General features: G+C 47.3%; 1 protein-coding gene across 6 annotated transcripts; it reads right to left on the bottom strand.

The window, feature by feature from the left end:
• vwa5a.2 (von Willebrand factor A domain containing 5A, gene 2) lies at nt 1-24,493 on the bottom strand. 6 transcript variants are annotated; one of them, XM_031898705.1, is made up of 24 exons: nt 24,241-24,488; nt 20,669-20,727; nt 18,076-18,278; nt 17,509-17,731; nt 16,919-17,088; nt 16,584-16,698; nt 15,911-16,080; nt 15,456-15,544; nt 14,549-14,693; nt 14,037-14,116; nt 13,824-13,938; nt 13,343-13,501; nt 13,144-13,247; nt 11,805-12,019; nt 11,069-11,119; nt 9,719-9,760; nt 8,113-8,226; nt 7,926-8,009; nt 6,995-7,078; nt 3,450-3,509; nt 3,279-3,362; nt 2,769-2,899; nt 2,474-2,600; nt 1-461 (listed from the first exon to the last, which is right to left on the bottom strand). In XM_031898705.1, the coding sequence occupies exons 2-24, from the start codon at nt 20,712-20,714 to the stop codon at nt 382-384; spliced, it is 2,691 nt and encodes an 896-aa protein (XP_031754565.1). In that variant the 5' UTR covers nt 20,715-20,727; nt 24,241-24,488; the 3' UTR covers nt 1-381. The 6 variants fall into 6 exon arrangements, with proteins under 6 accessions (XP_031754565.1, XP_031754568.1, XP_031754570.1 ...); XM_031898708.1 differs by lacking the exon at nt 24,241-24,488 and adding an exon at nt 22,832-22,943; XM_031898710.1 differs by lacking the exon at nt 3,450-3,509.
• Nucleotides 24,494-24,711: the final 218 nt, after the last annotated feature.

Here is a 24,711-nt window from a genome sequence, read left to right as displayed (position 1 = left end):
TTCTTTTTTTTCTTTCCTTTTATTTTAGTGAAAATGAAAAATCTTTGGTGCGGCTGTTAGTAACCCCGTTTCTCAGGTTTGGGGGTGTTCAGAAGGAAGAGGTAGGGGCCCAGGGTACCAGAACCCCCCACTAAAACCAGTAGTAGTTATTAATATTGTCTCCAGTTCCCCCCACTATAGTGCAGCAGATAATAAGCAGCTATAAAAAGGTCAAGTTCACCCTATTAATTCTCAGTACAGAGCAGACAAACTAAACCTTATGTAACGTTCTACCACCTACATTTTTTTTTTAATGTTCAGATGAGCTTCCCCTTTAACTGTACCAATGACACAGAGACGTATTTCCCAGTTTAGATTCCGGTTTCCATTGGCCTCTTCTTCTCACAGGCCAAACACTTCGCTGCCCACGGAGCAGTTCAGCAGCTGATTTCCGGCCCGGACGCACTCACTCAAGGAAGGGGCTGAGGGAAATAATAAACTGTATTATTATTGTACTAGTGGCCCCCTGCTTTGGGGTTACCTGCCCCTTTTACAACACCTACTTACCGTATATACTCGACCCAGTGATTACTTTGAGGGTGACGGTAACCAAAGCGCACTTGTAGTTGTATCAACTACAGCTGCTCATAGCCTATTACAAGTGTTGTAGGTAGGCCCTATCACATTCTGCTGGTAACCTAAACTACTATTAGACGGAACATGTATTTATAAATTATATATCGTGTCACTTCTTTGTTAATGGAGTCCTAAATACAATGTCCTCAAACTTGGCTATGTCAACATTTTGGTACTGTATACTATAAATCTTCCACAAAAAGGAGTTTGAAGATACAGTATAAATGAGAGCTATGAAGATTTACTACAGTCACCGTTAATATGCACATTGTGCTTGCTCATAGGATTGCAGATCAGGTGTAGATTTGTGTTCTACCAGGTACTCTGTCTGGTATATTATAATCTGGTTGCTGGAGGTGTTCCCCCCAGACTAAGCACTTCCATTGGCCACTGTGTTTAGAGTATGCTACAGCAAAGCTACACAGTATTTGTAAATGCACTTGGGCTATAAGTGGGTGCTTTATGTATACAATAAGCTATATAAGGAGAACTGCAGTTACAAACAGTATTTTGTCCACCCGTTCGTCCACGGGGGGGGGAGTCAAGGGAAGCACCTATGTGAGGACAGCTGCTTGTATATGAGGAGCACGGGGAACTTGTTATGGCACCGCATATGTGAGTATATAGTATATAGTTTATATACTTGTATATATACACTATACTTATACAGTATATAGTGTAAAATATATACTATATACTTATATACAAGTATATCGTTTAGTATGGCAGCTTCCTTAGCCTTCCCAAACTTGCCTGATAGTTAAAAACAAAAACACCCTAGGCTTATACTCGAGTCAATAAGTTTTTACCAGTTTTCTTAGGTAAAATTAGGTACCTCGGCTTATACTCGAGTATATACGGTATATACACAAGATGGCAACTCCATGAGATGCTGTCCCAGAAGGTCCATTTATAACTCATGAACAATGATTGAGACTTAACCCAAGGCCTAGAGATAAACTAGCTGCTTGGTCTGTATGCAATTCAAACCTGACCCAGGGTGCCACTGCCTGGCCACAGCTAGCCTCTTTGGCATGTGACTCTGCCCTCCAATCTCCACCCCCTCAGGAAATGCTCACAACACTTTAGCCTGATCTAGTGGCCACAATTCAATCACCATCTCTAGCGTTTAGGACCTACAACACGACCTACAGAGGGTGAAATGCACATAAAGCCTATCAACAAGGCATAGACTCAATCATAAATGCTCCATGGCCTTACGTATTGCGCCACTGCACCCAAGCAGAATGGCTAGTGCTGAGATGGCCTAGTGCCCCACGTACGCGGAACATTCATCTAGCTTTGTGCCCATGATGTGGCCATGCCAGGAAACAGCCAAGTTTTGGAATAAAGTGACTTCATTTAAGACAAACCCATCTTTCCTAAAATCCCCTCACCTCGAGTTTGCTTGTGAGCCGCAACTGACTACCTGGTCTTAAACACTGCTCAACCCGACCTGGGGTTCCGTGATGTTCTACGTTAGGAAGGCAATAATAATGAAACCCACCAGTCCCCCTGGCCAATATCTTCCCTGTTTGTTATTTAGCATAACATGAAACATTATAGATACAAAGTGCTCCTCAGACTGAGCCATTAAACTGAAACTGGCCTTCAACTGCACCACCGGAAAGGAGAAGAGGAGATGAAAGGTTCAAATACCTATGGTGGCTTGGGGGGCCCAACACGAAGGCCACTCAGGCTGAGATTTGGAGAAAGCCCATTAGCTCCCCTAGATACTCCTGGAACCCCGGCCTATAGAGCATGAATTGGGATGGACACATCTTTGGTGGATCCTCCAGTGAGGGTATAACTGCCGGTCTGGGAATGACTTGATCTCCAGCCATAACCTGCTCATTACCTGCTTTTGCCTTAATCCAATCCAGAGCTTTGTCCTCCAGCAACTCCCACTCGTCTCTCTGCTGGGGGCGGGCGGCGTGCAGCCACATCACGGCCAGAACAGTGGCCCACAGTGAGGCATCCACGCTCTAGGGACAGGAAGGGCAATAAAAACATCTCATTGGCAAATATTTTGCTTCCTGGTCACTTGAGACAATTACGACATAAATGTTCTCTGAGCTACGGGTTCTGACTCCTGAAACAGCAGAAACCAGGCAACACCAATAAAATGATTACAACCGCGGAGAGGAATTTACCGGATCCGGGATTTTCTCTTTCAGAGCCTCTTCGGACATTTCAAAGACGGAAGCCAATTCCGAGTTGAGGTTCCAGGACCCGTCTGCGTTCTGCAGGGAGATGAGCTGGAACAGAGCCCGTTCTGCTTTGGCTGCGGGGCAAGAACAGGACAATTAGGGAACCTTCAGGTTTTGCATGTTATAACATGGCCTATTTTTAGCAAGTTTTCAATTAGTCTTCATTTTTTATACTTTTTGAATTATTTGCCGCCCTCCGCTGAATGATCGAAATCCCTTGTGATATTTGCAGTTTTAGACTGCTACATTTTTAGTCAGTGACCTTTAAAGAGAGTGCAGAGCTGACAGCCTGATATTAGCAGTCTAAAATGAATGAGAAAGCCGATATCAATTCTTTTATTTGGGTTTAGTTCCCCTTTAACTATAAATGAATGAGCACCAAGTCAGCGTATCCCACGTTACCAACACCCCTCTGTCTGTCAGGGCACAATCACATGACTTAGCCAAACCTACCCTCGGCGGGAGCAGATGTGGCGCCGTCGCTCACAGAAGCGGGGTCTGGCCAATAACAAACTTCTACTTTTGGTTCAGGCGACCCTGGAAGGAACAGAATATGAATTCCAATTAATAGCTTTCACTTTCATTTCTGCACTTCCCAGATATCATTTCTCTCCTCACACCCCCCTCCCTGTGTATGGGCGGGGTCTGGCCAATAACAAACCGCTATTTCTGGTTCAGGCGACCCTGGAAGGAACAGAATATGAATTCCAATTAATAGCAGCAGCGGAATATCATCTGGCCCATGAACCAACACCATTCCCTTGGGGCAAATATGAGCCAAACCTACCCTCTGCCGGACCAGATGTGGGGTCAGCGAGCTCAGGAGTGGGCAAGAGTGGCATGGCTGGCATAGGAGTGGGTGCAGGGAAATGACAAACAGCAATTTTGGGTTTATACCCCCTTGGAAAATTATAAAATATGAGTGGACTGTGCCAGTATCGGGGGGGGGGGGGGGGTATTGGCTGCAGAACAGGAGGTTAAAGAGTTAAAAATAAAGCATAAAAAATAATGATGTTATTAGGGAGGCACCAAATCCACTATTTTGGGGTTTGGTGGAACCCTGAATCCTACACAAACAGATCCTGGATTTGGTGCCTCCCTAGAGGTTCCACCCAATCTGGAATGTGTGGGGGCGGAGACAGTTCCTTATTGGTCCCTATCAGGTACAGTGTAAAGGCACCACGAGGACAAGCGCAGGGGCAGTTCAGCTCAAAGTGACCCCCAGCAAGTTTGCAATTAGTCTTCATTTTTTATACTTTTTGAATTATTTGCCGTCCTCCACTGACCCCGGCAGCCATAAAAACTATTCTGTGAGGCTACAATTTTATTATTACTTGGTATTAATTATCTTTCTATTTAGGCCTCTATTCATATTCCTCACAGCCTAGTTGCTAGGTTAAATTAGACCTTAGCAACCAGATGGATGCTGAAATTCCAACTGAAAAAAAGCTAAATAATTCCAATACTGCAAGCCTCAGGCACAGCAATCACTTTCAATTTAATTTGTGCACTTCCTAGATGTCACTTCTCTCCTCACACCCCCCCCTCCCTTCCCACTGATTATATGTGACAGGTCCTCCTTCTGATGCAAGAAATAAACAATATTTAAAATAATTTATTTAGTGTAAATAAGGTTTATTTTGCCTGACTAGCAAAATAAAACAGAATATATACAAGTATGGGATCCGTTATTCCAGAAACCTGCAGAAAGCTCTGAATTACAGAAAGGCCATCTCCCATAGACTCCATTTTTATTAAAGATCCTTTTTCTGTGTAATAATAAAACAGTACCTGTACTTGATCCCAACTAAGATATAATTACCCCTTATTGGGGGCAGAACAGCCCTATTGGGTTAATTTAATGGTTAAATGATTCCCTTTTCTCTGTAATAATAAAACAGTACCTGTACTTGATCCCAACTAAGATATAATTACCCCTTATTGGGGCAGAACAGTCCTATTGGGTTTATTTAATGGTTAAATGATTCCCTTTTCTCTGTAATAATAAAACAGTACCTGTACTTGATCCCAACTAAGATATAATTACCCCTTATTGGGGGCAGAACAGCCCTATTGGGTTAATTTAATGGTTAAATGATTCCCTTTTCTCTGTAATAATAAAACAGTACCTGTACTTGATCCCAACTAAGATATAATTACCCCTTATTGGGGCAGAACAGCCCTATTGGGTTAATTTAATGGTTAAATGATTCCCTTTTCTCTGTAATAATAAAACAGTACCTGTACTTGATCCCAACTAAGATATAATTACCCCTTATTGGGGGCAGAACAGCCCTATTGGGTTTATTTAATGGTTAAATGATTCCCTTTTCTCTGTAATAATAAAACAGTACCTGTACTTGATCCCAACTAAGATATAATTACCCCTTATTGGGGCAGAACAGCCCTATTGGGTTTATTTAATGGTTAAATGATTCCCTTTTCTCTGTAATAAAACAGTACCTGTACTTGATCCCAACTAAGATATAATTACCCCTTATTGGGGGCAGAACAGCCCTATTGGGTTTATTTAATGGTTAAATGATTCCCTTTTCTCTGTAATAATAAAACAGTACCTGTACTTGATCCCAACTAAGATATAATTACCCCTTATTGGGGGCAGAACAGCCCTATTGGGTTAAATTAATGTTTTATTGATTTTTTTAGTAGACTTAAGGTATGGAGATCCAAATTAGGGGGGTTTAATAAAAAACCTTTTCTCACAGGGTGGTGATATAGTACTGATTTTATTATTAGTTGGACCCTACGAATTCATTTCTGTAAACCTGTATTTTCCCTAAAGGCACCCAAGGCCTTTCTTGAAACAGTCTAATGTATCAGTGGGATCTGTTGGGTGGAATATGCTTACACTGCCCCTCAGTGTACCCCTCTCTATACAGTACATGTATGGGATCCCTTATCTGGAAACCCGTTATCCAGAAAGCTCAGAATTACGGAAAGTCTGTCTCCCATAGACTCAGAATTTTAAAACTGATTTCCTTATTCTCTGCAATAATAAAACAGTTGGGATCAAGTACAGGTACTAAGATATAATTACCCCTTATTGGGGCAGAACAGCCCTATTGGGTTTATTTAATGGTTAAATGATTCCCTTTTCTCTGTAATAATAAAACAGTACCTGTACTTGATCCCAACTAAGATATAATTACCCCTTATTGGGGGCAGAACAGCCCTATTGGGTTTATTTAATGGTTAAATGATTCCCTTTTCTCTGTAATAATAAAACAGTACCTGTACTTGATCCCAACTAAGATATAATTACCCCTTATTGGGGCAGAACAGCCCTATTGGGTTTATTTCATGGTTAAATGATTCCCTTTTCTCTGTAATAATAAAACAGTACCTGTACTTGATCCCAACTAAGATATAATTACCCCTTATTGGGGCAGAACAGCCCTATTGGGTTTATTTCATGGTTAAATGATTCCCTTTTCTCTGTAATAATAAAACAGTACCTGTACTTGATCCCAACTAAGATATAATTACCCCTTATTGGGGGCAGAACAGCCCTATTGGGTTTATTTCATGGTTAAATGATTCCCTTTTCTCTGTAATGATAGAACATTACTTTGTTCTCGATACCAACTAAGATACACTTAATCCTTATTGGAGGAAACAATCATATTGGGTTTAATGTATAAATTATTTTTTAGTAGACTTAAGGTATGGAGATCCAAATTATGGAAAGACCCTTTATCCAGAGAACCTCAGATCCCGAGCATTCTGGATAACAGATCCCGTACCTGTATATTCCCTTTGCTACACTGACTCAGCTTGTGGGGTTGAGCCAGGCCTAAGCCCAGCAATATAGGCACCCCTTATATCCTGCAAGAACATGCTGGGGGCACGTGGCCCATTCACCACTGATGGCTGTCCCCAAAAGAAAGAGAGAATATATCAGGGGGGATCGAAATCCCTTTCTGTGATATTTGCAGTTTTAGACTTTAGTCAGTGACCTTTATAGAGAGCTGCAGAGCTGACAGCCTGATATTAGCAGTCTAAAACGAATGGGAAAGCCGACATCAATTCTTTTATTTGGGTTTAGTTCCCCTTTAACTATAAATGAATGAGCACCAAGTCAGCGTATCCCATGTTACCAACACCCCTCTGTCTGTCGGGGCACAATCCCATGACTTAGCCAAACCTACCCTCGGCGGGAGCAGATGTGGCGCCGTCACTCACAGAAGCGGGGTCTGGCCAATAACAAACTTCTACTTTTGGTTCAGGCGACCCTGGAAGGAACAGAATATGAATTCCAATTAATAGCTTTCACTTTCATTTCTGCACTTCCCAGATATCATTTCTCTCCTCACACCCCCCTCCCTGTGCATGGGAACATGTGACAAGTCCTCCTTCTGGTGCAAGAAAAAAACAATATGTAAAATAATTTATTTAGTGTAAATAAAGTTTATTTTGCCCGACTAGCAAAATAAAATAGGATTTTTTGGGGGGTAACAGGTCCCCTTTAGGGGATTTGCCCACAGAATGCACCTATTTAACCCCGTGTGCTCACTCCAACTGCAAAATACCGAAAGGGCTACACCGATTTTCTTAAAGGCAACACTAAGAGCAGAATGTATACAGGTACAGGATCCATTATTCCAGAAACCGGTTATGCAGAAAGCTCCGAATTACAGAAAACTTTGTTCTCGATACCAATAAGCTACAATTAGTTCTTACAGAAAACCCCAGGTCCCGAGCATTCTGGATAACAGGTCCCGTGCCTGTATATGCCCTTATAGGCACCCCTTGTATCCTGCAAGAACATGCTGGGGGAGCGTGGCCCATTCACCACTGATGGACGTTCCCAAAAGGAAGAGAGAATATATCAGGGGGGATTGGAATCCCTTTCTGTGATATTTGCAGTTTTAGACTGCTACATCTTTAGTCAGTGACCTTTAAAGAGCTGCAGAGCTGACAGCCTGATATTAGTCTAAAACGACTGAGAAAGCCGACATCAATTCTTTTATTTGGGTTTAGTTTCCCTTTAACTATAAATGAATGAGCACCAAGTCAGTCCCATGTTACCAACACCCCTCTGCCTGTCAGGGCACAGTCACATGATTTAGCCAAACCTACCCTCGGCGGGAGCAGATGTGGCGCCGTCGCTCACAGTAGCGGAGTCTGACCAATAACAAACCGCTATTTCTGGTTCAGACAACCCTGGAAGGAACAGAATATGAATTCCAATTAATAGCAGCAGCGGAATATCCTCTGGCCCATGAACCAACACCATTCCCTCGGGGCAAATAGGAGCCAAACCTACCCTCTGCCGGACCAGATGTGGGGTCAGCGAGCTCAGGAGTGGGCAAGAGTGGCATGGCTGGCATAGGAGTGGGTGCAGGGAAATGACAAACAGCAATTTGGGGTTTATACCCCCCTGGAAAATTACAAAATATGAGTGGAAGTGCAACTAAAAACGAGAAACGGCGTGATTTGTGCCCTACGAGCAGAACCATAGAGACCCCAGCGCAGAGCGGAAGGGCAGGGTAACCGTGCCAGTATAGGGGAGGGGGGGGGGGGTGCAGAGCAGGAGGTTAAAGAGTTAAAAAAACCATAAAGCATAAAAAATAATGATGTTATTAGGGAGGCACCAAATCCACTATTTTGGGGTTTGGTGGAACCCTGAATCCTACACAAACGGATACTGGGTTTGGTGCATCCCTAGAGGTTCTACCCAATCTGGAATGTGTGGGGGCGGAGACAGTTCCTTATTGGTCCTTATCAGGTACAGTCTAAAGGCACCACAAGGACAAGCGCAGGGGGAGTTCAGCCCAAAGTGACCCCCAGGCAACTGTTGCTAATGTGAAAGCTGCACAGACACCGGCTCCCTATTCGCCAGGATCTCCTTCACCCAGAATTGCAGAAAGATTTGTGCTCGTTCACCAGAGCGTCACTGGGGGAGACACATCTGCAGGTTGGGAGCAATGTTGCAGCTTCTGTTATTTTTCTTATTCTTTCAATATAGTAGCAGTTTTACACCGCTACTATCATGGATTAATACCTGGAGCTCCCCCTGCTGTTATGGCTGGCCCTTTAGTTACTGATGCAGGAGGTGTCTCTTGGGAGCTCTCTGCTCAGTTCTATGGCGCCTGTCACAGTGAGAGAGCAGAGCAGAGTCAGGAGACGCCTCCTGTATCAGTAACTGACACATTCATATTCCATGGCTGCTTGTACTAAACCTGCACCTGTAACGCTTTGGTAAATGGACCCCAATGCCTGGGATGGGAAAGGGAGAGAGTAGTGCGCAGGGGGGTACAGGGGAAACACCATCCATTGGGGACTCATACAAACAGAACGTGGGTAATATTATAAAAATAGTCATATCCAGGGAATAACACACACCTGTAACACACAACACAATATCCCATAACTGTAACACACAAGTGTCAGGGGGAAATGCTCTCATTTCACTCATGCTGTCTTTTTTAATGCAGTTAGCTATAATGTACCCCCTATTATAAGGGATAATGTACCCCCTACTGTAAATGATAAGGATATTAGCAGTCACTGAGGGGTTCTGTGCCCATATAAAGGCACAAGGCTGCAGGCTGAGTTATACAGGGAACTCTGAGTATCACTCATGTATTATAAGGGATAATGTACCCCCTACTGTAAATGATAAGGATATTAGCAGTCACTGAGGGGTTCTGTGCCCATATAAAGGCACAAGGCTGCAGGCTGAGTTATACAGGGAACTCTGAGTATCACTCATGTATTATAAGGGATAATGTACCCCCTACTGTAACTGATAAGGATATTAGAGGTCACTCAGGACTAGCAGCCTATACCAACCAGAAGGTATTGTTCAGTTGCTGCTTGTGGGTAATGAAGGTGGAGCAATGTTCACAAGTAGACAGGAAACAACTCACCTGGTGCCGCCATACTGCAAGCAAGCGCTCTTGGTGGCCCACCTATGGTAAAACAAAAAAGGGAACATAAGTATAAAGGGAAACTATCAAATGTATCTACCAATACCTGGCAACTGTGTGTCACATGATCTAAATTAGTGGGGTTAGGCTGAGTTATACAGGGGGACTCTGAGTATCACTCATGTATTATAAGGGATAATGTACCCCCTACTGTAAATGATAAGGATATTAGCAGTCACTGAGGGGCTCTGTGCCCCCCATATAAAGGCACAAGGCTGCAGGCTGAGTTATACAGGGAACTCTGAGTATCACTCATGTATTATAAGGGATAATGTACCCCCTACTGTAAATGATAAGGATATTAGCAGTCACTGAGGGGTTCTGTGCCCCCCATATAAAGGCACAAGGCTGCAGGCTGAGTTATACAGGGAAAAAATACCTGTACAGTATCACATACCTTTCCTACAAGGGGAAGCAGTGTCGTAACAGGAGCTTATAGTAACCAGTTGGTAGGTAGAGTTTACACAGTTGCTGTTTAAAAGCAGATATCCGATTGGTTGTTATAGGTTACTTAAGGTGGCCATACACAGGCCGATTTCAGCTGCCGATATCAATCCTTTAGACCGATTCAGCACCACCGATGAGCCTCCCCGACCAATATCTGGCCTGAAATTGGGCAGGCTTGATTTTTCCGTCGGATCAGGGGCCGCATCGACTCGTTAAAGGGGTCCCCAAACCAACAGCACCTATACCCGCTGTTTCCCGGGTGGGTATATCGGGAGAAGATCCGCATCCTCGCCAAACGAGTGGATCTTACAGTATATGGGCACCTTAAAGGGGAAGGAAAGGCAAAGTCACTTGGGGGTGCCAAAATGTTAAGCACCCCCAAGTGACTTTAACCGCTTACCTTGTACCCCGGGCTGGTGCCCCTGTTAGGAGAAAATAGCACCAGCCCGGGGTACCTGGAGCGCAGCGCTTCCTCCTTCCGCCTTCCACTTCCTAAACTGCCGGTGGCCGGGCATGCACAGTAGAGCGAAAAAGCCGACTTAAATGTTTAAGTTCGGCTTTTCACTCTACTGCGCATGCGCGCGCAGCGAAGCCGGAAGGAGGAAGCGCCGGCAGCTACCCCGGGCTGGTGCTATTTTCTCCTGACAGCGGCACCAGCCCGGGGTAAAAGGTAGGCGGTTAAAGTCACTTGGGGGTGCCTAACATTTTGGCACCCCCAAGTGACTTTACCTTTCTTTTTCCTTTAAGTCTGGAGCCAATCAGCATTTCTAATAACGCTGACCCTGCTGTTGCTAGGGAACATTGTTGTTGGAGATAAAAGTGAAGAGATGTTCAAAAACTCACCTGGCATCATTCTTGGCATTGGCATACAGCAAGCCATTGCCACTGGTGCACCTAGGGCAAAACAAAAAACATAACTGCTTTAAAGGTATATTATCATAAAAATAAAGGGTATGTACTAACACAGTAAATAGTAAATGTGCAAGTGCTTGTGTGGTACGGTGTGCTTCCTTCCTGGTACACAGCAGTCCAGTCTTGCTTTATGGTAGGGATTGCACACTTTGTCTGGCATGCTTATTTACAGCACTGCTGCCTGGTGGGGTTTACTTGATTTGGCTAGGAGAGTAAAACTGGAATGATATTCAAAATTGCACTTTCTACCCTCATGGTGCAAATGGTGGGGCATGTTGGGCAGGAAGGGGCATTAATGTGCCTGTGCAGAGGGGACACCCCAGCCTTGGGCAGCAGTACTTGGTAACAGAACCAGGGCAATCCTAAGACTGCCAATAGTTGGTGGCAGGGGCACTGCCCAACCCATGCCACTCACCAGAGGTAATAAACCCCCTGAGGCACCAGGAAAATGCCTGGAGTGGCTTCCTGTATTGGCCACTTCCCATTGGATACAAGGAAGGATAAGTGAATGAGGGTGAGGGAAGAGAGGCGGTGGCCTTTGCCCCAAGGGTTTCTGTTGGGCCCCTGGCACCCCAGTCACAATAAGCTCTATAGTGGGTGCTGCTGCCAGCCGGTGCCATACACTGTAGCACCCCCACCCAATGCCTCCTTGGAAGAAGGGTCTCACCATAGAGTGGGATGGACCTCTGGACCGGGGGGCCTTTCACTGGGTTCTTGGTTTCCTTATTGACAGCTACATAGGCCGTGAGGGGGGAGATGACCCCGGATTGGACACTGGTCTCCACAATCTGTTTCTGCACTTCCTCCGATTTCTCCTCTAGGTTTTCCCCACCAATCAGGTTAGAGATGACCACCTTGGCCGCTAGTCTGTGCATGGTGGGCCTTGGGGAGAAGGAACACATAGTGATACCTGGGGCCCATAGGCAGCACCTTGGCATTAGATCCATTAGGTCCCTGCAGGTACAGAATTCTGACTGCTTCCTCTGCCAGGCTGCTCTCTTCCCCCTGGTCAGGCAGGGGGGCGGGGCTTAGTCCAGACTGAAAACCATGTACTGGGGAAACCCCCAATCAGTCCCTTGTTTCACGTTCATGCTCCACCCCCAGCCTGGCCCGTGGGAAGAGAACTGCCTTTATGGGAACATAACAATATGGGAACATAACGATAACATGAAAAAACCCTTTATCTGCACAATTAACACGTACTGTACGTTCATGGGGGTCTTTTGAAGAATTCAACCCCTGCCCTTACTCCTTCAGCCCCTGCACCCCTCAGCTTTCCAATTAAGTAAACCTTTCTGACATTACCCCTTTCCTTTATTCTCCATTCCTTAAGCTTCTACTGCTTCTGTGTGGAGTGAGTTCAATGCACCTACTACTCTTTTAGTAAAGTAGCACTTCTTACCATTACCACCTTTGAGTTAACTTTTAGTATTATGGTTGCTAGGGTCCAAATTACCTTAGCAACCAGGGAGCAGTTTAAATGAGAAACTGGAATATGAATAGAAGAGGGGCTGAATAGAAAGATAAGGAATAGAAAGTAACAATAACAATAAAACTGGAGCCTCACAGAGCAATAAGGTTTGGCTGCCGGGGTCAGTGACCCCCATTTGAAAGAGTTAGAAGAAGAAGGCAAATAGATAAAATACTACAAGAAATAAATAATGAAGACCAATTAAAAAGTTGTTTAGAATAGGCAGTACTAAAAGATAACTTTAAGGTGGAAGTGAGTTCCCTGCACCCACTACCCTTTTAGTAAAGTAGCACTTCCTACCATCCTTAAGCCCCTCCTGCTTCCACTAGAATTGGCCCTTACAGAACAACAGGACTCGGATCCATTAACCTTTTTACTATTGCCTTCCTTCCCTAAGGTTCAGCTGCATCTGCTGAAAGTGAGTTCCCTGCACCCACTACCCTTTAAGTAAAGTAACACTTCCTGCTTCCTGATCCAGTGGCCTTTCACGCCCAATAACTAGCCCGTTGCCAGGAAGCCGGCCAGCAGTGCCCACCTCTCCGATTGTGTGAGCTTCAGGGTGAAGCGCAGTACGTTGGCGACCATTTCATCTTTAAAGCTGTATGCCAGGCTGACTTGCCCTTCTGTTCCCTGCTCCACCTGGATGGGAAAGGGCACAACAGTTCAGCTCCTGGAGTTTACTTTGCCTTTACCCCCCCCCCCCTTTTTAAAGTGCCCTTTCTCTGCCAGCTCACCTTGCCCTTTAGCTGGGCATACACAATGGATTTCTGGCCTTGGAATATGGCAGTGGGAGTCCCAGACAGCAGTTTGGCCTCCACCCCAGGAGGCAGAATCCATGTCAGGGTGATGTCCTTCACCATGGGCTGCAGGGAACATTTCAGGGTCTGAAGAACCTAGGGAAAGAGGGGGCAATTGATATTAAATGGAGAAACACTATAGCAGTATATTCAGGGCTAAAAAAAAAAATCATATTTTTCTATATTAAAAAAGATCTCTGGATAAACAAACCCCTCCCCTAACTGCTGGCTTACAGATAAGGAGGAGTTTATTATACAGGTGGATGAAAATTGAATTAACTCCTCCCACTATTGCTCGTAGGAACCAGGGGGAGGATCCAGTGTAAAATGAAAGTGCTTTCTGTTTCTCAATCCCTATTTATTGGCTCATGAATCTGATAGGTTAAAGTTTAGTGGCCCCTGTACAAGGGCCCCTTACCTTGGGCTGCATCCTCTCCTTCCCAGTGATAAACTCAAAGGTGCCACTGGCCGCCCTGGCCAAGCCCTTAATGAGGGCCGTGGAGGCCCCGTCCCCAATACCAAATGTAAAACACCTGCCGGGAGAAATAACCAATGAGAAGTAGGAACAGGAGTGACACGTGCTGGCCACATTGGGCTTCAGGTTTATCTGCCGCTGACCCCACCCACTTACCGGTGATTATGGGCGTTCCTTCTTACTTCATCTATAACGAACTTTGTGTTCCCGACTTCTCCATCGGTGAAAACAAACAACTGGAAGGAAAAGGCATTGTGGGATTTCTGCATCAATTAAAGGCAAAGTATATCCTATATAGCACTTATTTTTCATATAAAATGTTCCAAAGACATGAAATCACAGCTTATCGTGCAAATGGAGACCTGGGTATCTGCAGGCCAACTCGTCCATAGACTCCACTGAAACAGCGACCTCTAGGGGACAAATGCTTGTGTTTTATGCGCCAAAAGCTATGGGTTTGGCAAGAAGTTAGAAATTGAAATCAAAGATCTGATTGGCTGTTATAGGTAACTGCCTCTGGTGCAATTGGCACTGATGCCCCTGTAGGTAGGAAGTTGCGCTCTGGGGCTCCATGTTGGGTGCTCAGGAAGTGCTACTGAAAGAGTAGTGGGTGCTGGCAACTGGCTCCCAGAAGAAGCAGCAAGGACTAAAAGATGCTAGAGCCTTACCTGTCTGGGGTGAGCGGGCCTTCCAGCCGTTTTGTAGATCCTTTTCAATGGTTCTAGGATTTCGGTTCCTCCCATATCGGCATCCATCTGATTCACCAGCTTCACAGCTTCCGCCATGGACTCCTGGGTGTAGGCCGTACTCTCCCTGCAACGGGGCAACAATCAGCCCCAGGTCATAATAGCAATGGGGTTCCGTGTTCTGCATCCAAACTGCAACTGCCCCTAGAACCCCACGTTCTACACTTGAACCCAACACTTTATAGAAGAGTCAAATTCAAATTAAAAGGATCATGTGGCTTGTACAGAAAGATCCGGAGCTCTCAGTTATTCTCTCAGCAAACTTAGGGGGCTGTTCCTGCTGAATTGTGCTTAGTACAGGGGAATCCCTATGTGCCATAGTTTTATGGTATCTCTCTGTACAGGCTATGGGCAAACTTAGGGGGCTGTTCCTGCTGAATTGTGCTTAGTACAGGGGAATCCCTATGTGCCATAGTTTTATGGTATCTCTCTGTACAGGCTATGGGCAAACTTAGGGGGCTGTTCCTGCTGAATTGTGCTTAGTACAGGGGAATTCCTATGTGCCATAGTTTTATGGTATCTCTCTGTACAGGCTATGAGCAAACTTAGGGGGCTGTTCCTGCTGAATTGTGCTTAGTACAGGGGAATCCCTATGTGCCATAGTTTTATGGTATCTCTCTGTACAGGCTATGGGCAAACTTAGGGGGCTGTTCCTGCTGAATTGTGCTTAGTACAGGGGAATCCCTATGTGCCATAGTTTTATGGTATCTCTCTGTACAGGCTATGAGCAAACTTAGGGGGCTGTTCCTGCTGAATTGTGCTTAGTACAGGGGAATCCCTATGCTGGGTAGTTATTTATCCCAGTCACACATGAAGGATTAACACTCACGAGAAAATGGAAGAGAATTCGGAGCCAAAGCTGAAGATATTGAAGTAACAGCCGAGGGGGAGGCTCTTGAGCAGTAAGATCAGGGTCTCCTGTGTAGGGAATCAGACCAAATATCATGAGTCAGAACTGAGAGCCCATACTTACCCATTTCCCAATCTGGAATGTGTCAGTGTAGCTGTAGGGCCACAGACCTTCCAACTCTGCCCAACAGGATCTGGTGACATGTACCTTAGGGTTTATGAGACATTAGCAGTTTTACACTGCCAGTACCAGCCTTTTCAGAGTCCCCAGTGACTGGGCCTGACCTGCATATTCACTTAACACCAGAGCCACTGCCTTTCCATGAGTGGCTGAGCCAAAATCCTGGTACTGGCAGTCTAAAACTGCTAACATTTAGGTCCTTTCAAGCTCAAACTGTAAATTCTCTGCCAGGAGAAGTTTAGGGCTGCACGGACCTTGGCGCTGTCGATACGGCGCGGGGCGTTCTGCTCGGAACTCATGTTGTCCATCATACTCCCAGACCTGTCCATCAGGAAAATAAACTCCCCGGAGTTCGCCTTCTCCTTTGTCTCTGGAATGTTGGGGTAGAAGTTCAGCATCACCACTGGGTCGGCCATGATAGAACCTACGAAGGAGAAGGGCAGTTAAACGCACCGCACACTGGGCCCAGGACTGGGTCACGACACGCCGATAATTATCGGGTTACCGGCTCCCCCTGCAGTTTCAGTCTTTCCTAAGGCTCCATTGTTATGAACTGTTTGGCCAAGACACAGGGGCTCATTTATAAACACTGGGCAAATTTGCACCTGGGCAGTATCCCATAGCAACCAATCACTGATTAGCTTTTTTTTCAGCCAGCTGCTGGTAGAATAGTAAAAGCAAACATCTGATTGGTTGCCATGGGATACTGCCCAGGTGCAAATTTGCCCAGGCTTTATAAATGACCCCCACTTGGTGGTAAAACAATAGATTATATGCCGTCACTTTATAGTTTGGCTCCAGAGCAGAAGTGACAATAAAAGCCCCGGGATCTGAGAGAGCTCATTGCACTGTATGTGCCCAGTGAGCTCTGGTTAAACGTGTGCATTTCCTGATGCCTTTATCATAAAAGATGGAGTTTAGTATTACCTTCCACAGCATCAGGAAGCCCCGCCTCCACCATGGCGCTGGGGGTGTTTGCTTGCAGGTAATAGGCCAACAGCTCCACATCTTTATCAAACTTGTGCCCTTGCGCCAGGGACACCTGGGGGCACAGAGAGAGAAAAGGGTCAGTAAAGGGTTAATACAGAGGAGAAGTGTCGGTACACAAGGGCCCATCAGCAACGGTTCTGCAGAACACACTAAGGTTCTGATTTGGAATATTGAGGTTTGTATAGGAACCTTATGGTGAGAATGCTCAGCCAATAGGCTTCCAGCCCCCAGGCCATGTGACACACCCTGTTACCAACGCGTGGTTTACTCACCTTGGCCGACAGTTTGTCCCCATCAGTGTACTGGATCGGCTCGAGCTGACAGTTGGACTCAATCTTGGAGATTCCATAGACGGACTGGAAGTGAGCGTTCAGAGCAAGGCTGTAGGGGATCTTATCAGCGGGCAATCGTGGGATGGCAGCCGTTACGCTCATGTCGTGATCTGGGGGTAAAAGAATTGGAATTGAATAAGCCCCCCCCATAACTAACAGGGGGGCTCACAGGCTCATAGCCTGTACAGAGAGATACCATAAAACTATGGCACATAGGGATTCCCCTGTACTAAGCACAATTCAGCAGGAACAGCCCCCTAAGTTTGCTCATAGCCTGTACAGAGAGATACCATAAAACTATGGCAGCATAGGGATTCCCCTGTACTAAGCACAATTCAGCAGGAACAGCCCCCTAAGTTTGCTCATAGCCTGTACAGAGAGATACCATAAAACTATGGCACATAGGGATTCCCCTGTACTAAGCACAATTCAGCAGGAACAGCCCCCTAAGTTTGCTCATAGCCTGTACAGAGAGATACCATAAAACTCTGCACATTTGATTCCTCCTTGCCCCGGGGCCCCTGCATTACCTTTTGGGGTGTATCTGGGGTTCAGGACAGTTGGAAGCACAAAGCGCACAGCACCATCTGACTCCACTGGCAGCTCCCGCACGAAGCTCAGTTTCACCTCAGCCTCCTGCCCAGGGGGAAGGTTCCCAACGCTGCAGCTGAAAATGTCACCAGAGCTCTTATCCTCCTCCAGCAGAAAAGCTTCCTGGCCTTGGCTAATGGCCTCATCATAGGTTTTGTGGGCCTGAGAGACAGGAGGGGGGGCATTTAATATAACAAAATGTGTCTTAGAGGGCATATGATCAGTGGATAAGGGGGCAAAGAGGTTATGGGATTCCCTACCAAGAGAGGGGGAATGAGTGATACATTGGGGGTGGGGAGGAAAGGAGATCTCACTATCAGCATAGGAAGGGGTTCCTTACTGTAAGGGCAGTCAGGTTATGGGGATTCCCTACCAAGAGAGGGGGAATGAGTGATTCATTCGGGGTGGGGAGGAAAGGGGATCTCACCATCAGCATAGGAAGGGGTTCCTTACTGTAAGGGCAGTCAGGTTATGGGACACCTGTCTCTCGGGGGCAGATCACTTACCTGCTCCCTCTCCTGTAGCTCTGCCACTATCGTCTTCCCTTCCACCGTGGCCTCAAAGCTGTACACGGCAGAGTCCTGATCCAGAGGGAACACAAAGATGGCTTCTATGGGCTTCTCCTCCGTGTTCTTGTACCTCAGTGTGGCACATACATCAGCCACGAAGCCTTTTACCTGCACCTCCACCGAGATCCCACGGAGCGGCACTGGGGGGCGCCAAATACAGACTGTTACTCTGTCCATTCATCCTCACTGTTACTGACAGCACTGCCTCCTTGGCTCTATTCCCTGCACTGCTGGCTCTGACTCCTGACTCAATGTAGCAGCAGCCAGCTGATTGGCCCCCCAGAGGAGAACTGACATTTGCTACATTGTTTCAGGAGTCAGAATTGGATAGCAGAAAGGGTTTTTATGGGGTTTTATTAAAAACTTCACAAAAGAGAATTAACAGAACTCAGACCGACATGCCGGCCAATAATTTCAAGTTACAACTAAAATTCACCCCCCCAGTCCACTGGCCAAATGTCCTGATGAAGATCCTGACATATGGACAAAAGCAGTCTCAGTCCTGGGAAGAGTCTATGATTTTGCCGTGGATTTCTGGAAGAGGATGATAGAAAATCAAAACCATTTACATCCTGTTGCTCCCGGGGGTCTGAAGGAGCAAAATCCAACATAGTGAGCTTGGCAGGTCCAGAAAGCTCTAAGTCCCATGTAAGAACCCAGTCTAATAACAACGTGACAACTCCCAGAAAACCTGGGAGAAACACATTATTACCTGAACTATGGCCCCATGGGGATCCCAGTTGAGAGCACAAATAACCAGTAAGCCAGGCAGCAGCTAACAGGGTAAGGGCGGCTAATGTGGGCCCTGGTATCATGGCAGTGGGATGTGCAGCTTGGCCAACTCACTAACCATTGCCCTCACCATGGTGTCTACAGAGGTGTTAGGGTGCCCAATGGTCTGCTTGCACCGGAACTGCCACAGGAAATACTTAAAGACCGACACAATGATGTAGGTGTGGTCAGCACTGTAGGCGGCGTTATCTAGCGTTCCATAGGCCAGGTGAGCGTATCCGGCCACTTTGAGAGAAGGAAACTGTAACTCTGTTGCTAGGGAACGCCTGACCGCTGTTGACACTGGGCAGTGAACCAAAAAATGGCATTGAGTTTCCTCAACAGCACAACCCCAGGGGCACACCCTGTCCGGCCGAGAGAGGTGCCGGTAATTACCCCGCACCTTCAGTTTCCCATGCAGAGACAGCCACTGAACATCGTACAGTTTGGGAGGTAACGATTTGCTGTTCAAGTGACGAAGTGAGCGCTCTGCGGTGTCACCGATGCAGTCACTGAGCACAGGGGCAGCAACAAAATAACCCTGAACAATCTCACTATACAGGGCCTTTCGGGGGACCGTATCGAGCTGGCGCTTGGACAAGGCCCACTTCCTGACCCATACCAAAGCAGTGATGACATATTCAGGAATGTTGCAATTGTTCCGTCTGACTTGGGTCAACCTTTCTCCCTTATACCACTTGGTGAGGTTTGGCTCAGACCAATATGAGATTCCTATCTGCCACAATGCAGGGGGGTCTGCATCCAACTTGGAAAAGTTAAATGTCAAGAATGTGGATGCAAAAAAGGCTATGGGGCACACCATGTCGAGGCCACCTTTGCTCTTTGGCAGGTAAGTAATGCCCCTCTTAACCAAAGTGATCTTGTTACCCCAGAGCATTGTAAAAAACATAGCCTGCAAAGCTGCACACAGTGTGGCAGGTATTGGGTAAATGTAGGACAGGTACAGAAACATAGGGACCAAGTAAGCCTTGACTATAGCAACCCTTTCCCTGCAGGTCAGTCGCAATTTGCACCAGCGCTGAACCTTTTCTTTTCCGGCATCTAATTTCTCCTCCCAATTGGATTTCCCAGACACGTCCCTCCCAAACTTTATCCCCAGAGCCTTAATTTTGGTGGAGGTCGTCGGAAAACTCGCCACTTGGAAGGCAGGCTTGGAGTCCGACACCCAGAGTGCCTCTGACTTGTCCATGTTAACCGCCAATCCCGAAGCTTCGGAATAGGTGTCAAGAGCCTCCATCAGGATATCTACCTCTGACGAGTCAGATACCCAAACTGAGACATCATCAGCATAAGCCACCAAGCTGACCGGAGGAGACCGAGGGATGCAGACTCCAACCAGTCCACCACTGCGCAGTCGCCTCAGAAAAGGATCCAAGGCAAAAACATACAGGAGTGGACTGAGCGGGCAGCCCTGCCGCACCCCAGCACCCACCGGGAACCTAGCGCCCTGCCAACCATTGATCAAGGGGAAGCAAATAATGTTTTCAACCAATTGACAAATGGAACCGGGATGCCATACTTAGACAAAGTAGCCCACAGGTACGGGTGTTGCACCCGGTCAAAGGCTTTTGCTTGATCCAAACCAAGAAGGTATTTTTCGCAGTTTGTCACTTATTGGCTTCCCAAGGCGCATTCTGAGGCATTTGTCTGGGACTACATTACCCAGCATCCTCTGCACGGCACAGTAACAGGAAGGGTGATTAAGAGGGAGGAAAGATTAAACAGAAAAGTCTCATACCGGGGACCTTGGAGCAGGAGATGATAAGGCCACAGCAGGAATCCATGTTGTCTCAATTACTTTAAAGGGAAGATAAAAAAAAAAAAAAAAAAAGACAGTAAATTTTGGGATTTGTTTAACAGAAACTGTCCCCCCTCCCCCCCCAGATATATACATGCATTGTATCTGGTTGTACAGATCTGCACTCACACACAGTAACCGCTATACAACTCCCAGCACCCTAAAGGCAGGTCCTGTGGTGTCAAACCACTCCCTTGGCTTTCTACTCTGGGACTTGTGAATATAACACAAGAGGGGGGTTATGGGGCAATGCTAAAAATGCAACTAGGGAAATAAGGAAATGAAGCATAAATATAAATATATATTATAAAAGTACAGTTGCCCTTTAATAGGAGATAATCTGATCCGTGCAGAACCCGCCTTATGGGGACCTCCCCAATAGTGATATCAGCAACCCCCCCCCCTCATAGCTTCTCTCCATACTCTCACAGATATATAGAAACATTGGGGTAACAATCACCCTGCTATAGTTCCAGGGGTACCCAGGGCACAAATAAGCACTCACCCCAAATCCCCCCCTAACTGGCCTTCAGGCTGGGCCCCCTTAGCCCATAACAAGGTTACAGATATATAGAAACATTGGGGTAACAGTCACCCCGCTATAGTTCCAGGGGTACCCAGGGCACAAATAAGCACTCACCCCAAATCCCCCCCTAACTGGCCTTCAGGCTGGGCCCCTTAGCCCATAACAAGGTTACAGATATATAGAAACATTGGGTAACACCCCGCTATAGTTCCAGGGGTACCCAGGGCACAAATAAGCACTCACCCCAAATCCCCCCCTAACTGGCCTTCAGGTTGGGCCCCCTTAGCCCATAACAAGGTTACAGATATATAGAAACATTGGGGTAACAGTCACCCCGCTATAGTTCCAGGGGTACCCAGGGCACAAATAAGCACTCACCCCAAATCCCCCCTAACTGGCCTTCAGGCTGGGCCCCCTTAGCCCATAACAAGGTTACAGATATATAGAAACATTGGGGTAACACCCCGCTATAGTTCCAGGGGTACCCAGGGCACAAATAAGCACTCACCCCAAATCCCCCCCTAACTGGCCTTCAGGCTGGGCCCCCTTAGCCCATAACAAGGTTACAGATATATAGAAACATTGGGGTAACAGTCACCCCGCTATAGTTCCAGGGGTACCCGGGGCACAAATAAGCACTCACCCCAAATCCCCCCCTAACTGGCCTTCAGGCTGGGCCCCCTTAGCCCATAACAAGGTTACAGATATATAGAAACATTGGGGTAACAGTCACCCCGCTATAGTTCCAGGGGTACCCAGGGCACAAATAAGCACTCACCCCAAATCCCCCCTAACTGGCCTTCAGGCTGGGCCCCTTAGCCCATAACAAGGTTACAGATATATAGAAACATTGGGGTAACACCCCGCTATAGTTCCAGGGGTACCCAGGGCACAAATAAGCACTCACCCCAAATCCCCCCTAACTGGCCTTCAGGCTGGGCCCCCTTAGCCCATAACAAGGTTACAGATATATAGAAACATTGGGGTAACAGTCACCCTGCTATAGTTCCAGGGGTACCCAGGGCACCAATAAGCACTCACCCCAAATCCCCCCCTAACTGGCCTTCAGGCTGGGCCCCCTTAGCCCATAACAAGGTTACAGATATATAGAAACATTGGGGTAACAGTCACCCCCCTATAGTTCCAGGGGTACCCAGGGCACAAATAAGCACTCACCCCAAATCCCCCCCTAACTGGCCTTCAGGCTGGGCCCCCTTAGCCCATAACAAGGTTACAGATATATAGAAACATTGGGGTAACAGTCACCCTGCTATAGTTCCAGGGGTACCCAGGGCACAAATAAGCCCTCACCCCAAATCCCCCCCTAACTGGCCTTCAGGCTGGGCCCCCTTAGCCCATAACAAGGTTACAGATATATAGAAACATTGGGGTAACAGTCACCCTGCTATAGTTCCAGGGGTACCCAGGGCACAAATAAGCACTCACCCCAAATCCCCCCCTAACTGGCCTTCAGGCTGGGCCCCCTTAGCCCATAACAAGGTTACAGATATATAGAAACATTGGGGTAACAACCTGCTATAGTTCCAGGGGTACCCGGGGCACACATGCAGACTCACCAGGAGAAGGGCCAGCACACAGTGCAGGGAGCTGGGGCAGTAGATGGAGGAGCTGGGGCAGTAGACGGAGGGGCTGGGGCAGTAAGAGGGTGTATAAAGGCACCGGGGCAGGGTTATAGGGAAAGGGTGGGGCTGCTGCAGCAAATCCAGTTCCTGGGAAATAGAAGCCTTGGGCAGTGGGTAATTATTGGCCCATATGGGAATAATTGGGGAGGGGGGGGGGAGCCTATAGAGCTGAGGGGAAGGACATTTAAGTTAAAAGGATTCCACAGAAACCCTGTAAAGAGGAGGGGGGGGGCATATTTATCAATGCAATGTGACTGATCTTATGGCATTTTCCCAACTAACATTTAAAGGGGAACTGCACCCTATATGTGTTTAATGGAAGATAATTTAAATCCTGAGCAACTTTCCAACAGGCATTGGAATTGGTTGAATTGGCAGCATCGGGTCATTTGCCCAAGGCCATAAGTTAATGGGACGGATGGGATTTGTTCAGTCAAGTACCTGCCCCCCCCCCCCCCCCCATACACTGTCTGGAGCCCAAGGGGAAACCACTGGCTTATAATAATGGCACCTCTGTCCCAATGGGGCCCTCAAACAAGTTTTAGTAGCCCCTCTCTCCCAGCAGTAGCCCACATGATATAGCAGCCCCTCTCTCCCAGCAGTAGCCCCCATGATATAGTAGCCCCTCTCTCCCAGCAGTAGCCCCCATGATATAGCAGCCCCTCTCTCCCAGCAGTAGCCCACATGATATAGCAGCCCCTCTCTCCCAGCAGTAGCCCCCTATGATATAGTAGCCCCTCTCTCCCAGCAGTAGCCCCCATGCTATAGTAGCCCCTCTCTCCAGCAGTAGCCCCCATGCTATAGTAGCCCCTCTCTCCCAGCAGTAGCCCCATGCTATAGTAGCCCCTCTCTCCCAGCAGTAGCCCCCTATGATATAGTAGCCCCTCTCTCCCAGCAGTAGCCCCCCATAATATAGTAGCCCCTCTCTCCCAGCAGTAGCCCCCATGCTATAGTAGCCCCTCTCTCCCAGCAGTAGCCCCCATGCTATAGTAGCCTCTCTCTCCCAGCAGTGGGACCCTCAGGATTTAGTAGCCCATCTCTCCCAGCAGTGGGACCCTCAGGATTTAGCAGCCCCTCTCCCCCAGCAGTGGGACCCTCAGGATTTAGTAGCCCCTCTCCCCCAGCAGTGGGACCCTCAGGATTTAGTAGCTCCTCTCCCTCTCTCACACACACAGGTGCCCCCAAAGTTGTAACGGCCCCTCCCCCCGACCCCACTTCCACAGACCCCTCCCCCACGTTTTGGCAGCCGCCCCCCCAATCTTATCTCCAGTCCCAGAGAGTGAGTTCGGCTTCGGTTCTGCTTCCCCGGCCCAGTACCCCCCATAGCCGGCAGTTGCACACACCTTAGCGCTGCCGGATCCCGACGCTGTCGCACTGAGGCTGCAACTGGGCGCGGCACTTGCCGGAAGGTCCCGGATCAGAAGCAGCGTCAGTGCCAGTAAATAGCCGGGGGGCCGCGGCGGGTCGCACAGGGATAGGAGCGATGTGAGCCCGATATCGCCCCGGATTCGCCAGATAAGGAGACGGGTCAGGGCCCCGGGGATCAGCTGGCACCGAGCCCAAGTACCGACCCGCCGAACTACTGCACTAATGAACGTTCTACCCGAACCCTAATGGGTCCAAACCCCATATATCATTATAGTCATCCCTATAACTAGTCTTTATATAGGAAAGGGGGCTGCATGCCAGCTCTAACTACAACTAATGTCCCCCTAATAAAGTACCCGATACCCCCAAATCTTACTGTCATTCCAGTCCCTAACCCTACAACTAATGTCCCCCTAATAAAGTACCCGATACCCCCAAATCTTACT

Source organism: Xenopus tropicalis, chromosome 1 (assembly GCF_000004195.4).
Source record: "Xenopus tropicalis strain Nigerian chromosome 1, UCB_Xtro_10.0, whole genome shotgun sequence".
NCBI classification, from domain to species: Eukaryota; Metazoa; Chordata; class Amphibia; order Anura; family Pipidae; genus Xenopus; species Xenopus tropicalis.
The sequence above is the reverse complement of the archived record's forward strand: the minus strand, read 5'-3'. Positions and strand labels throughout refer to the sequence as shown.

Bases quoted from the DNA above. Each gene is read 5' to 3' on its own strand.
- vwa5a.2 (XM_031898705.1), bottom strand. From the start codon at position 20,714: ATGGATTCCTGCTGTGGCCTTATCATCTCCTGCTCCAAGGTCCCCG. The intron at 17,732-18,075 runs GTAAGTGATCTG...CCTGTCTCTCAG, and splicing joins AGCTACAGGAGAGGGAGCAG to GCCCACAAAACCTATGATGA. The intron at 2,601-2,768 runs GTAAATTCCTCT...TCCTGTCCCTAG, and splicing joins AAGAGAAAATCCCGGATCCG to AGCGTGGATGCCTCACTGTG.